The 16269-nt window shown below is 42.4% G+C and overlaps 1 protein-coding gene across 6 annotated transcripts in view; it reads right to left on the bottom strand.

Moving 5' to 3' along the window:
• Positions 1-16269, bottom strand: part of dlg3 (discs, large homolog 3 (Drosophila)) — a 693738-nt gene that overhangs the window by 315702 nt on the left and 361767 nt on the right. The window contains exon 1 of one of the 6 annotated variants that reach the window (XM_078547001.1): positions 4847-5190. The exons of the other annotated variants lie outside the window; for them this stretch is intronic. Within the exon in view, the coding sequence (XP_078403127.1) occupies positions 4847-5167 (321 nt within the window). The 5' untranslated portion in view covers positions 5168-5190. Of the gene's footprint in view, positions 1-4846; positions 5191-16269 lie in introns of those variants that run through there. 6 annotated transcript variants of the gene reach the window in all.

The raw sequence follows: 16269 nt of genomic DNA, 5'->3' as shown, positions 1-16269 counted from the left end.
CAGCTGGCCATCAACACTACAGTTGGGATGTCATTGGGACATATAGCCCTTGCTCCATCCAGTTCACTCATGGTTTTTTGATATCACATGGAGTGAATAAAATTGGCTAAAGATTGTTTAGGATTGTCAGGAGGTGGCCGAGAAGGCATTTCTGGCTGACAATGGTTGCAAATGCTTCAGCCTTGCCTTTTGCACTAACACGATGTGATTTCCCATCATCACTGAGGATGCAGATGCTTATGGAGCCACTTCCTTCAGTTAATTGTTCACTACCATTCCTGACTGGGCATAGCAGCACTGCAAAGCTTTGACCAGATCTGCTGAATGTGGGATTTCTTAACTGTCTAAAGCATGCTGCTTCTGCCATTTAGCATGCAAGTAGTCTGTGTTGTAGCTTCACCAGGCGTATACCTCATTTACAGGTACCTCTGGTGTTATATTCAGCAAGCTGTTCTGTATACTTCTTTCAACTATGGTTGGTCACCTGCTATGATATTCGAGGAATGAGGGATATGCAAGGCCATGAGCTTACTGATTGTTTTGGAATACAATTCTGCTGCTGCTGGTGGTCCACAAGGCCTTATGGATAACCAGTTTTGAGCTACTAGATCTAGTCTTAATCTATCCCACTGAGCAAAGTGATAATGCCAAATGACAGAATGGAGGGTGTCCTCAATAGGAAGGCACCTCATTTGCATGGACCAGATGCATGTAATTACTACTTTTGATGTATATCCAGCCCCTTCCTGACTATTACTGCCGGGAAGTCCTGTAGCACCTTCCTGAGGAAGAAAAGTTGCCTGGCGCCTCTGTTCTTGCATCCCAATCATGTTATTTTCAGTCCCACGAGCCAGGGGCCAATCCATAGAAATGTTTTCAAAATTTTAACTCCTTAGGGCTACATGCCATTAAGGGGCTAGGAAATATAAAACTGGTGCTACAGCCCTGATGGAAGAATGTAATTATAGCATGATTAGATTACATAGGCATTTATATTATAAATATGGATATAGGAATTTATTATGGAATTAAAGCTGACACAAAAATGTGATGCCAGGAAGTTAATTTTTCTGGACAGGTTGTGCGCACGGAACTGTCCTTGTTGGGCTTCCACAAACACATGGGACAGGATTTTGAGGTCATTGGGCGGGCCCAGGAGTGGCTGGGAAACGGCTTGCCGGCAAACGATTGGCCCCCAACCGCGATTTCACACCGGCTGGCCAAATGACGGCCAGCCAATTGACGGCCAGCCAGTGTGAACCGCGCGCTGAAAGGCCCAGTGCTGCCAGGGTGGGGGGCGGGAGGACAGTATGTGCTGAAGTCTGCGCAGGTGCGGAGGAGCGTGCAATGAAAGCTTCCTGAAGGTAACGAGTTGCCTCAGGGAGCTGAAGAATTTTAAACCCTTAAATAAAGATTTTAAAATCACGAAAAAAATGTCCACACATTAGAATCACTCACCTAAACATGTTGACGATAAAAATTCTGCCCAAACATTTTTATTTTTAAAAAAAAATTATTATCGGAAACCTCACCCCGCTGTTGGCCACCTGGCCAATTCGCCTGCCCGCTAACCGTAAGGTTGGATGGGCAATGAAAAATAGTGGTTAATTAATTGATTAATGGCCTTAATAAGCCTCTTAATTGGTGGCGGACGCACTACCGACTCACGAGTGTGCCCACCGACCGAAATATTGCGCGATTGCGCGATGACATTGGGATGCTTACCCAACGTCATTGCACACTATTTTACACCCGATCGGGTTGGGCACACGCCTGCCCACGGGACGTAAAATTCCGTCCATAATTTCCAAATGAGACCACAGGGGTGGAAGCGCAAACTGTTCTTCTTTGCTAATCCTGAGGGCAACTTAATGAGCAGGACTGACCAGGACTGCAGCCTAGAATCTTCCTGATCAATATAGCTCAGTTCAAAGCACTTTAGAGTAGTTACCCACTGGACCATAATTTGAATTGTTTCACTTACTTTTCCACTATTCCACTCAATTAAGATGGTCAATTTGGCATGATAGCACTCTCACTTCTGAGTCAAAAGGTTGTGGGTCCTATTACACTGCAGACTTTAGCAATTAATCTAGTTTGACACTTCAGCAGAGCACTGAAAGAGTACTGCATTGTCGGAGATGCTGTCTTTCGAATGAGATGCCAAAACAAAACCCTTACTTTTGACTCTTCAGCTGGACATGAAAGATCCCGTGGTTATATTCAAAGAAGTTCGGGAATTTTCCCAGTGAACTGACCAACTTTATCCCTCAACTAATCTGGCCAAATAACAGATTTATTGTTCACTGTCTCATTTGCTGTGTGCAAAATGGTAGCCATGTTTTTCTACATCACAAGTGACAATACAACAAAAGTACTTGCGGTTGGAATGCTGCACCACTCCATCACTTGATCACAGATTCATGTTCTGCCTCTACATTTATTCTGCATATCACTGAGTTTTGTCAGGAACCTTTTTTTCACAAAGGCTTAAATATATTGAAAATATTAGGTTTTGAAATTGCTACCAACATTTTTATCCCCATATATGGGTACTTACCTTTTAATTTCCCACATAAATTTCTTGTAAGCATCTCAATACATGATCCGCCCTCATATCATGGCAGGCTCCTCACACCTGAGTAAATATGGCTGTGAGCTTGCCCACACCACTTAAATAATAGTGCCATCAGTAGTCAAGTGGGTGCTAGGAAGTTAAGTTAAATCACAGGTTAGGCCTCACCTGGGGTCTAATTCTGGTCATCACACTTTAGGAAGGATGTCAAGGCCTTGGAGAGGATGCAGAGGAAATTTACTAGAGAGATACCAGGGATGAGGGACTTCAATTATGTAAAGAGATTAGAGAAACTGGGATTATTCTCCTTTAAAAAGAGAAGGTTAAGAGGAGGATTTAATAGAGATGTTCAATGTTTTGAGCAGTTTTGATAGAATACAGAGGAAGACATTGTTTCCACCGGCAGGAGGATAACCAGAGGAGACAGGTTTAAGGTAATGGGCAATAGAATCAGAGAGGAGATGAGAATTGTTCTTATGCTGTGAGTTTTATGATGTACAATGCACTGCCTGAAAGAATGGTAGATGCAGACTCAAAAGCAACTTTCATACAGAAATTAGATAAATACTTGAAAAGGAAAAAAATTGCTGAGCTATTGGGGAAGAGTCGGCAAATAGGACAAATTGGATAGCTGTTTCAAAGAGCCACCACATACATAATGGGTCAAATAGTCTCCTTCTGAGCAATTCTATGAATTTTATGAACACAATACCCCTCTTCGGCCTGCTAAGAAGCCTGATTGGAAAATCCATATATTTATTAAAAAATGTGAAAAGCAGAATACTATTCAGATGCAGACTCCACTCCCTGATAGCTGAAAATGTCATGATTTTCAGTGCATGTTACCTGCTGATTATTGTATTCAGGGATCCTTCATTTTTATTTAATTTAAACATTATTTAAAATACGAGAAATCTTCAAGATCAACTTTATCCTTAAACTGATTATTCAGTGGCCCATCTCATCTCAGGTTGCTTGGTATTCCCCTTTCAGTACTGGTTCAACAGGCAAGTCATCAGTTTATTAATATACATCAGCAGTGTTGCTTCCCATTTAGAATATGGAATTGTTGGAATTTAATCAGCTGTAAGTGTATGTTTATTAATACCAGTCTCCATTTTGGATCTGCCAGGATCATCTAAATGAAACAGCACTCAATGGGTTAAGGCTTGGTTTTTGGTATGATGTGCTCAGCAGTGACGTCACATACAGCACAGATGAGCGACTCCACATTTCACATCAGAGCCTGTGTCGTCTTTTTTTAATTTTTAAAGAACTCAGGATGGTGCATGAATTTTAAAAAGTAGAGTGCACTGAAGAGGATGCACAGGATAGCATTTACAAAATTATCATATGCTTTGCCTGTCACTGTAGGAGAGTGCGACATTATTGAGCTTTAAGCATCAGCAACAGCTCTCAACCAGAATGCTGTTTATTGCTTCCTTCCCCACTCCCCCCTGGATGGTGCAGCCCTGCACAAACATTTGTGCTTGATGTAAGTCTAATGCAATCAGCCGTGTTGGTTGTTTGGGGGAGGGGGGCTGGAACAACATTCAAAACATAGAACCTATTCAGCTAATAATTGTGGGACATGCCGTAGGTCATCAAATTTACAATAATCATTAAAACAAAAAATAAAATAATTTGAATTTGCAGCAAAAACATCAAAATCTTTCTCAGAATTATTTTGTAATAAATTCAACAGGCGAGTTAGTGTATGTGAATATATGTCATACGTATATTGCAGCATGTACTGAAAAAAACTGACTGTATCCTAGCAGCAGCCCCAATGAAAACCTTTTTGATCAGTCGCTCATAATAGCTCCTATTCATATTGTACAGTGAATGATTTTTCAGTCTCCATTTTATTTCAGACTCTATTATTTCTCCTTTCTCCACTATGTAGGATTAGTATGGGACAGAGCTGAGCTTTATTTTTTTCCTAGACATCATTAGCCAAGATGACAGGTTATACGAAAATGATAAACATAATAATGCAAAAAGCAAACCAAAGCCTACTGATGATTTACAGCAGAACAGCACATAACATTGCAGTGTCTGCACAATAGAAATTCAATTTCATCATTCACTGCAAAAATTCACAATTGCAATGGAGCAGAGATGGCACATAATTGATAGCATATTTCACAGATTATATCATTAAAAACCATTCAAGCAGATAAATGCACCAAACTCCACTGCTGCGTTAGGCAGTATCCCTCACTACACAGGTCTCAAAAGGGTTTGAATGAAAAAATATTACCACCATACCTGTTCATACCAGTCACGTGTAGAACATGTACACTCCGGCCACCATCCGCCACTGTTGCCGTTCACCTTAGGTACGCTCTTATTTTGGCTTTTAATCGGTCCACTATCACGGGAGGTCGGGATGAGCTTGGTTTTATTCCTGGCGGCAGCTCCTGATGAAGATGGCAGCGTCTGGGAGCTGAAACCACCATATCCATACGGTTCGTGCTGCCATTCAGTGTAATTCTGTGGTTCCATCCGTCGGAGAGCTGCCATCCTGGTTGCTTCATAGCACTCTGGGCACTTGCAGCAGTGATGGTTCTTGTGCAGATTTGCTTTCATGACCAACACTATCGTTCAGCTGAAATGTTATTATTTTCCACTTTTCGAGTCAGAGGAAAAAAAAACGTTGTTCTTTATTTTCAATCAAGAAGGAAATAGTCCCTGTTCTTTGTCCCTTCTTTCTGCTTCTTGCTGTTAATGGCAGACCTTGCCAGCGGAGGCGAAAGCTGGAACTGCAGAGCGCTCGATGCTGGCCAGTGTAAGTCTTGAGGATGCAAGCATCCCTCCAGCAACCTGCTCTCAGACAGCACCAATCAATGTGCTGCACAGAACAGCATTCAGATACCCAGCTCTGTCAGCAGCAGCATCCGTATGCTGCATCACTTCAGTACATCCTACTGTTAGAAATCCAATAAAACCACTCTGAACAAGTGCAGCACTGATATTAAGCTGTACTGTCATGATGACCCTGGGGATTGGAACTGTTGTCCCTAGTCCCTTCATTACTATGAGAAGCCATCTGCATTGGTGAATGTGTTCTGATGAGTAACGCAGGACTTGATTAGTACATCCTATTCACTCAGTACCAGGACCTTTTAGCTGCTTGCTAGGGCTATCGTAATGATATAACAGATGAAGGGAGAGTGAGGTCTAATTCTAAGCAAAATGACATAGAATCTCTCTCCAGACTAATTCCCAAAAGGCAACAATTTTGAATCTACCTTTCTGCCCTGAATCCTTTTGTCTGAGCCATTTATTACCCGACTAAACTCAGTTTATGCAGCAACATTGCATTTGCTATCTTTTAAATCTCTTTTTTGAATTTTTATTTGGTGACTAGTAGCCAGTGGATTTCACAGTATGTGACAAGTATATGACAAATAGACAATAGGGATAAGTATGACTTTGTGCGATAAGTTAAAATGGGTGTTAGAGAATTGACAGCTCATCTTGATTTTTATTCCATTAACTTCAACAGAAATAACAAATCAGGAGAGAAGTAAAGCAGGCTAACAATTCACTTCACACCATGTACTGAGTCCAAATTACACCCTTGAAGATGTATCTTTGCCCAACAAGCCTCATGGACTCTGACTTGCTAATTTTCTGAGTCATATTATAAGAATTTAAAGAAGCTTGTGCATGCTGTGTGGATTAAGTGATCCTTCAGAACAAAAAACAAGGCCCAGTGATCCTTGTTGAGTGTATATCTTTGCATCACCTGTCTAATTTAAAAAAAGGAAAATATAAATCATCACAGTCAAAATGAATGTGTAATTAATGAATGATGGATCTTCCAAATGTAAATAAATAACTTTGTATCAGTTGAAAATGTAAGTTTAGTTTTGCCCATTGACTCTGTAGAGTAATGGAAACTACATTCAAACTTTGGCAATTTAAGGAACAACATTAAAGAGCAATTGTTGTAATGGTCACTGAGTATTCACAGTGTGTAGAATATTTATCAATATACAATCAGAATTCTCCAACATGCAGTTAAAATGTTCTAAATAAAGAAAGACTTGCATTTATACAGTGCCTTGCACAGTTGTACTGTAGAACTAATCTGAAAGTCTCTATTCTTTGCAACTATTAATCATCTTGTTTGTAAACTTCACAAAGTACTTATGAAATGATTCACTGACTTGATTGCAATCGATCTGTTTCACAATTCAAAGAATAATCCTTTCTCATATTTAGTGGTAAGTAGCTGCTTCACATAGCGAATAAAGTCAGAGACATTCACACGAGGTGCATGTCAATGACATCTGACAACTCCAGGAGTTTAGGAATTTTGACAATGAGAAATTAAGAAGATAACTGATTTTCTGATTAGTGTTGGTACTAATAGTTTACAGGTGAGATGCGATTGAATGTCCACATAATGAGTTCCAAGTTTGAGACCAGCTATCAAAATTCCAATCTGATATGTAAGGAGGGAAGTAACAGCATGAGAGGGAACACAGAGCAGATGCAGAGCATCCAGTACAGAGTGCCAGACAGAGTGAAAGAGAAACTCTTAAGGACAAATCTTACAACATGGCCCTACTCACAGAGTGATGCAGATAGCAGTGGTCAGCACCAATGTCTAGGTTAGGGAATGATACAGGCTGCAGTCAACAGCTCCACTGTCTTAATCAGTGAATAATTTAGCAATTCCCTTCATCTTCCTATGCCTTTCTTGGTTTCAAAAAACCTTACCACAAATCATCTTCCTTCATAATGACTCATCATGTTTACCCTCTCAGTCAAGCACTGAGAGATGGAAATGCTGACCAATTTATATTCTCAGTCAGGGAATAGTGCAGGGAACACCCGCTGTCCAGTATTTTATGGTATGGTAATAGGAATGGTAAACATGAATGGAGGAAAGGCAACTTTAAAAGAGAAACAAAACTAATATGAAAAAATGCACCTCGCTTTAGAAAATCAAGTTAACTATTTCCACTTGATATAATTTATTTAAAGCTTTAGGGTAATTTCTTTGTGTTGTGGAGGTAATGTTTTCACCCCTGTTTGTTAGTCTGTTGTAAACAGTATGTCTGAGAAACAAATGGACTGATTTGCACAAAATTTGGTACACACATAGGGTATGGCCCAAGGAAGAACTGATTAGTTTTTTGGCAAAGGTGTAGATCAGGATATGGATCCGGATTATTTTAAAGGATCCATTAGCGTAGGGAGATGGGGCGAATTGACTTTTTTGTTTTGAGCTGTTTTATTTAGAATATTGTGGATTGTCTCAGTTGCTGTGGTGGAATTTGTCCCAGCTGTCAAAATGTGAGCAGAGTTTTCAGAGCAGGTTGTTGGATGTGGATTGGCCTGAAGCCTCCTCATTGAGATAGGAACTCTTAATAAAAAGATTTTGTTTTTCAGCTTTGTGGTTACAGAGCATCAATCAGGCAGGGAAAAGCCTCAAGAAAGAGATGATTATTGTAATGATGTTGAGTTAACACAGCATGGCTGAGGTATGTGTGCCCTCTTCTCTTGTACTATTTCTGTTATGCATGCTAGTGTTATGGATAAAGGGATATCCCTGGAATCATTCACTCTGATTTTAGCTCACCATAGTGCAGTGTGCTGATCAGGAAATAAATTTACAGTTTATACTGGATAAATGTATGAAAATATAAATAAAATGCTTAACCACAGTAAAAAGGGTGAAATTGGTCCTGGGTTACATTAGCAGAAGGATAGAGTACAAGTACACACATCAAAGAGATTATTTTGTTGCTGTACAAGGCATTGGCCAGACCCTATAGGGAGTGCTGCATGTAGTTTTGATCATCTAATATTAGGAAATATATTGTTGGCTTTGTCAAGGTACAGAGGCAACAAATGAAGATGATTCTAGATATCAAGAATTTGTGAGGAATGATTGCAAAAGGGACACCACCAGATGATGATCAAATTGAAATTATCAAAGGAACTGACAAAATTGATCAGGACAAATCGTTCGATATGTTGAAGAGCCCAGATGTAAAGTGACCAAGTTAAAAATTAAGAGTTTGGGAGTTAAGAGTGGAAATCATGAGGCAAATTTTCACCCAACGATTATTACATTTATACATTGTTACCGGGGAATGTTACTGAAGAAGATAATACAAATATATTCAAGAAACAACTGGATGTGTTTCCAGATGGAAAATGAAAAGAGAGATATGATATAGGTGGGGTTGATCTATAGTGATGGACTTGTGAGGCCTAATGGTTTTTTTCCTATTACTGAACGTTCTTATGTAAGTATATCTAAATTGAATAACAGTCTGTTGCTATAGCAACAGACCAGGCCTGCCAGAGAAGGTTGTGCATTTGGTAGCGTAATAATGTACATCTGCAGATGACTATAACCAGGACAGGTATCTCTTACAATTGTTGTTCCTGGCTGTTTGGAGCATGGATAAAATTGGGAGAAATTGTACTGTGATAGCAGTAATGAGCCATGACTTAATGTTTACTTCAAAAACCTGGGTTCAGCAATTGATGATTACCTCAACATGAATTCCACATATAAGTGGCAGGGTTACAGCTGATAAAACTGTGAGACAATTCCCCAGGCAGAAATACTGATGTATGTAGTAGCTTTGGTGATGGCCATCTCTGATGATTTTTTATGTTAATATAAAACATACATTAGGAGTTGCTCTAGAAGATTGTGAAGCAGGCCTCATTTCTGAAATATTGTAGAGAATGGACTCTAAAATGAAGCAGGCCATTCTCACACAGTCTCCACCTCACCCATCCCATTCTCACTGACATGTATGTTGTGCTTCTGTTTCAGAGAAATACATTATCCCTCTGGGCCCAGCAAATGCAGCATTAGGAACAGTTCTTTCAATCTACATCATGCTTAAATGCTGCATATTTCTTTGAGCATATATACAATTTTGCTAGAATAATCAACGAGAGGAAATATTTATGGGCAGAATTTTTCTTTCGTTGGGCGGGCGCGCGCCCAACCTGAAGGAGAGTAAAATAGTGTGCGATGACGTCGGGCGAGTATCACGCGATATTTCGCTCAGCAGGCAACAGCGCACCCGCCGACAATTAAGAGACCTATTAAGGCCCTTAAACAATTAATTAAATCTGATTTTTCATTGCCCGTACAACCGTTCGGTTGGCGGGTGGGTGAAAATGGCGAGTGGCCTTTGAATTTTTAATGAAACCTCATCCACGGGTGGGATGAGGTTTCCAACAGGAATTAAAAATAAAATAAAAATGTTGAAATCTCATTTATAACATGTCCCTGCTTGTGTGATAGAGTCACATGAGGGGACACGTTTTTAACATTTTCAAATTCTTTATTTATATTTTTAAAAATCTTCGGTTTCGCAACCACCCCTGGGCCAGCCTGCCGCGGTAAAAATCCTGCCCTATGAAATACAGAGTATGGTCAGAGCAATTCTTCTCCAATTGTAAATTAAGAGTAATGTTAAGTGTGGCTTGTGCCTAGTCACTTGCAAATGTTCAATACAGAGCATCATTGTTGCTTCAAACAGAAAATATCTTTGCATTATAGGATGAATGAACATTTCCTTCTGTTAAATTGGCCGGGATTTAATGTGGAGTCGGTGGCCCCGCCCACAGGCTGGAAAGTCGGGGTCATGTCCACCTCGGCCAGCCCTGAAAGTCACAACTGGATTTCACGTGGCTCAAACAATTATTTGCCTGACATTGTGGCTTCTGCCCCGCTGAGGCAGGATGTTCACCTCCAAGATTTGCCAGTTAATTAGACGGCCAGCAGATCTTCAGTCTCAGCAGTGCCACCTGCAGCAGAGGCTACTGCTGGGACTGCAGTAGGCCCTGGACCAGAAGCAGTGCTGGAGGCCTGGAGGAAAGGTAAGTGGGGTGGGCTAGAAGAGGCCAGTCAGGCAGGCCCTGGCGATGGGGTGGATGGGGCAGCGGGGTTGCAAGGCCATCAGAAGGCTAAGGGGAAGTACTTCAAGCAGGGCAGCCCTTGCCTTTGTGGGGCACAGGGTGCCTGAACAGGAGGGACCCCACAGTCGGGCAGCTAGGATATACCTGGCAGCCGCGTCATGTCACATAGGCCCTCCCCTATCACTGGTAAAATACCAACGGTGGTAGGAAGAGTCCCTTAGTTGACCATTAGTTGGCCACTTAAGGGCCTTTATTGCTCCTAGGCTGGGCTGCCTGCCACTTACTTTGCTACTTGTAAAATACCAGCAGAAGTGGTTAGGTAACAGACACGGCACCCCCCCCCACCATTCCACCTGATCTTATCCCCCCTGCACCTCTAGCCCGCTCCCGGGGGGCATAAAATTTCGGCTATTATGTGCTTTGGCCCACTATTTACTGACTAGCTCTTCCAGGCATGGTTGCTTTTTGTCAGGAGAGCTCAATCAAGGAATCAGCCTTCGTTTTTTCTTTACATGTGATCTGAATAAACTGTGGGAAGCAGTAGCATGAGACACTGGCAATCATTATATTGCACACAAATGCCAAAATAACTCAGTAAACTTTAGCTTTAATGTGTGATATGAGCTATTATAAAGTGAGTGATCATCTGTGGAACTGGCCTACATACTACATTATTCTCCATATGAAATAAGCTGGAGGAGTGATTTCTGTGAGGAGTCTCCCAGTCATCAGCTGCTACTTTTGGTGGAATAGCCACCAAATCACAGAAAAACTGTGTAAAATGTGTTTCCACCAGTTTGATGGGATTTCTATGGCTGTTGTGCCAAATGATGAGATGAGCAAGAGAAATCCTGTTTGCGTCCTATATTTCTTGAAATTAACTCTGGTGTGGCCTGTTTAGTCGTGGGTATCTGATGGTTCCTGAACTGCTGAAGCCATGGAAATATCTGATCAATGAAGGAGCCTGATGAAGGATCCAAAAATGTAAGATGATTAGTTATTCTGGCACCTTGCGTAAGTAATTTTAGTAACAGTATGGGATGGGGAGAGAAATTTTAAAGGAGGTTAATTGGTTGGACAATTCAAGTTCTAATTGAATGGATTTTTCATGATCTGTGGAAGGAACTGAATGGAAGCAGAAGTCTTGAAGACGTGAATAGAAATTATTTATACTTTTGTAAGGTACAAATAGATGATTTTTTTTTATTAGAGCTTAAGAATCACTGTATTACAGGAAATGATTGTGACACTTGCAGGGAATGTTCTCCACATGTAAGCCTTTTAATATACTGGTAACTACTTGAGATGCGGCACCACTGTGGAGGTTGATAGTATCTGGAATACCGGGTGGCTGGAGAGGGGTTCCCTAGAGAGTTGTACAACTGAGGGGGATACTAGGATCTGACAGCAGTGGAGTGAAGTGTCAAGTGTCTCAGGATCTCACTGATCCTATGATCAGAAGCATTAAAAGGTTGAAAGTGGACAAGTTCCTATAGTATACAGGTCTTGGTAGAATAGTACTAGGACAGAGGATATAGTCTGGGACTTCAAGAGTGCTTTTAACAATAGTGGAGATGTCCACATAATGTGATCCTGGCTACTTTTCAATTTTTCTTCACCAAGGGTCCCTGGGCACTTCCCTGAAATCCATTTTTAAATTACATATTTATCCAAAATTGTATTTGCCAAAACTATGCATTGAGATTAAGCGAGTACAGTAAGAAAGAATGAATAGTGTTTAAAACCATATTCTCTGTCTCTCTCTCTCTCTCACATGCCTGCCACCAATTAGAATATTTTCCTTTTCTAATTATCAGTAGAACAGAACTAATGGTAATCAGAATTGTTTGTCTGGCTTGAGAAACCTTCAACATTTTTTTTGTAAAAATAAGTAAGGGTTATGGAAAGACATGAGCCTAGATTTTAATGCTAACATGAATCTTTTTAAAAATTCATTCACAGGATGTGGGCTTCACTGGTTGGGCCAGCATTTATTGCCCATTCCTAGTTGCCCTTGATAAGGTGGTGGTGAGCTGCCTTCTTGAACAACTGCAGTCCATGTGGTGTAGGTACATCCACAGTGCTGTTAGGAAGGGAGTTTCAGGATTTTGACCCAGTGACAATGAAGGAGCGGCGGCATATTTCCAAGTCAGGATGGTGAGTGACTTGGAGAGGAACTTCTAGGTGGTGGTGTTCTCATCTCTCTGCTGCCCTTGTCCTTCTAGATGGTAGTGGTCGTGGGTTTGTAAGGTGCTGCCAAAGGAGCCTTGGTGAATTCCTGCAGTGCATCTTGTAGGTGGTACACACTGCTGCTACTGTGCGTCGATGGTGGAGGGAGTGAAGGTTTGTGGATGTTGTGCCAATCAAACGGGCTGCTTTGTTCTGGACAGTGTCAAGCTTCTTGAGTGTAGTGTGAGCAGCACTCTTCCAGGCAAGTGGGGAGTATTTCATCATGCTCCTGACTTGTGCCTTGTAGATGGTGGACAGGCTTTGGGGAGTCAGGAGGTGAGTTATTCTTCACACAATTCCTAGCCTCTGACCTGCTCTTATAGCCACAGTATTTATATGGCTAGTCCAGTTCAGTTTCTAGTTAATGGTAGACCCCAAGATGTTGATAGTGGAGATTCAGTGATGGTAATGCCATTGAACATAAAGGGGCGATGGTTGGAATCTCCCTTGTTGGGGATGGTCATTACCTGACACTTCTGTGGTGCGAATGTTACTTGCCACTTGTCAGCCCAAGCCTGGATATTGTCCAGGCCTTGCTGCATTTGGACATGGACTGCTTCAGTATCTGAGGAGTCGCGAATGGTGCTGAACATTGTGCAATCATCAACAAACATCCCCACTTCTGACCTTATGATGGAAGGAAGGTCATTGATGAAGCAGCTGAAGATGATTGGGCTGAGGATACTACCCTGAGGAACTCCTGCAGTGATGTCCTGGAGCTGAGATGACTGACCTCCAACAACCACAACCACCTTCCTTTGTGCTAGGTATGACTCAAACCAGCGGAGCGTTTCCCCCCTGATTCCCATTGACTCCAGTTTTGCTAGGGCTCCTTGATGCCACACACAGTCAAATGCTGATGTCAAGGGCAGTCACTCTCACCTCACCTCAGGAATTCAATTCTTATGTTTGAACCAAGGCTGTAATGAGGTCAGGAGCTGAGTGGTCCTGGCGGAACCCAAACTGGGTGTCAGTGAGCAGGTTATTGCTAGGCAAGTGCCGCTTGATAGCATTGTTGATGACCCCTTCCTTTACTTTACTGATGATGGAGAGTAGACTGATGGGGTGGTAATTGGCTGGGATGGATTTGTCCTGCTTTTGTGTACAGGACATACCTGGGCAATTTTCCACATAGCTGAGTAGATGCCAGTGTGGTAGCTGTACTAGAACAGCTTGGCTAGGGGCGCGGCAAGCTCCGGAGCACGAGTCTTCAGTACTATTGCCGGAATATTGCCAGGGCCCATAGCCTTTACAGTATCAAGTGCCTTCAGCTGTTTCTTGATATCACGTGGAGTGAATCAAATGGCCAAAGATTGGCATCTGTGATGCTGGGGAGCTCCGGAAGAGGCCGAAATGGATCATCCACTCAGCACTTCTGGCTGAAGGTGCAGCAAAGCTTCAGCCTTACGTGCTGGGCTCTGCCATCATTAAGGATTGGGATATTTGTGGAGCCTCCTCCTCCAGTGAATTGTTTAATTGTCCACCACCATTCACGACTGGATATGGCAGGACTGCAGAGCTTCAATCTGATTCGTTGATTGTGGGATCGCTTAGCTCTGTCTATCACTTGCTGCTTATGTAGTTTGGCACGCAAGTAGTCCTGTGTTATAGCTTCACAAGATCGACACCCCATTTTAAGGTACGCCTGGTGCTGCTCCTGACATGCCCTCTTGCACTCTTCATTGAACCAGGGTTGATCCCCTGGCTTGTTGGTAAGGGAGGAGTGGGGGATATGCCAGACCATGAGGTTACAGATTGTGTTCGAGTACAATTCTGCTGTTGCTGATGGCCCACAGCTCCTCATGGATGCCCAGTCTTGAATTGCTAGATCTGTTTGAAATCTATCCCATTTAGCACTGCGGTAGTGCCACACAACACGATGGAAGGTATCCTTAATGTGAAGGCGGGACTTCGTCTCCACAAGAATTGTGCGGTGGTCATTCCTACCGATACTGTCATGGACAGATGCATCTGTGGCAGGCAGGTTGGTGAGGATGAGGTCAAGTATGTTTTTCCCTCTTGTTGGTTCTCTCACCACCTCCGCAGACCCAGTCAAGCAAGGACTTGGCCAACTCGATCAGCATTGGTGCTATCATGCCATTCTTGGTGATGGACATTGAAGTCCCCCACCCAGAGTACATTCTGTGCCCTTGCCACCCTCAGCGCTTCTTCCAAGTGGTGTTCAACATGGAGGAGCACTGAATCATCAGCTGAGGAAGGGAGGTACGTGGTAATCAGCCTTGCCCATGTTTGACCTGATGCTATGAGACGTCATGGAGTCCGGAGTCAATGTTGAGGTCTCCCAGGGCAAATCTCTTCCGGCTGTATACCACTGTGCCACCGCCTCTGCTGGGTCTGTCCTGCCGGTGGGACAGGACATACCCAGGGATGGTGACGGTGGTTAATCTGTTTAAAATGAATGGGATAACCTGCTATTAAAATAACTGATTGAAAAATATAGGTCATATTCTCTTTGGCCTCAATATTTACTACCCCATAATGGACAGAAGATGGTTAAAAATGAAAACTGGGGAACGCATACAACCCATTACTTAAGCGCCATCGTCATTTTCATGGTGATGGGTTTTGTGTTGTGTGTGTGTCCCACTCTATGCTTCATTAATGTATTTAAAACAGGTTCCACAATGATTTAAATTTAAAGATACTGCAGTGTTCCAGATTGGGAAACCAGGTATTGAAAGAGAGATGGGAGCTGCCTGCTCCATAATTTGGTACCTTTTACTGCAGGAGCAGCAGTACTTCCCACAGTTGAAGGGAACTTTCGGCCTCCCTTCTACTGATCGTGGCCTTTCTCTTTACCCCTCTGATGTAATTGTCTCCTCCTGACCCTGCACCACCTCAGCCCTCTCCCCCACCACGATGACCACTCTCCTTCCAGCCAATCACAGTCGATCCCAACCCAATCGCCTCATGCCCTGATTGGTGACCACACCATATTGCAAGTGTAACAATCTCCTACCCTGATTTCTGATCTCCTGTACCTCCAACTTGGGGACTGTCCCCAAGGGTTTCTAACTGCTGGTTTACCTGCTCAACAACCGGTCAGGAAACGGAAGAAAAATATGATAATGATGTCCTGTCTTTAAATTGAACAGGACCTCTGAACTCGCAGCCTTTTTTGGATCGTAGGCTATTTTCGGCCTCCCCACACACCTTCTCTGTCTCTTACTCTCTCTGGCTGACAATTGTCTGTAATTTATTGAAGATAATTTTCCAATGGACCTTATGCTTGTGTGATAGAGTACGTCAAAACGCGTTCTGTTTACAATGAATTTCATCAACTTTTATTTCTGTTTTTAGTTTATTTACATGGCAGCTCATTGGATGGAGTGAGATCAGTCAGCTGCAAAGTTAGCCAAGGGTCCAAGGTAAGTTAGGAGGGAAGGAAATCGAGAGGGGCTGAGCAAGACAATGCCTCACAGTTTTAATGTGGAACAACTGCTTCTCCTAGTTCCACATTCAGGTAAGTAAAAGCTTTAAATTTAACTTTTAGACAGCATCCAGCAGTCCCTTTAAAGATTGCAGGTTCAACT

This window comes from Cetorhinus maximus, chromosome 8 (assembly GCF_964194155.1).
Source record: "Cetorhinus maximus chromosome 8, sCetMax3.hap1.1, whole genome shotgun sequence".
NCBI lineage: Eukaryota > Metazoa > Chordata > Chondrichthyes > Lamniformes > Cetorhinidae > Cetorhinus > Cetorhinus maximus.
This window is presented reverse-complemented; position numbering and strand designations above follow the sequence as displayed.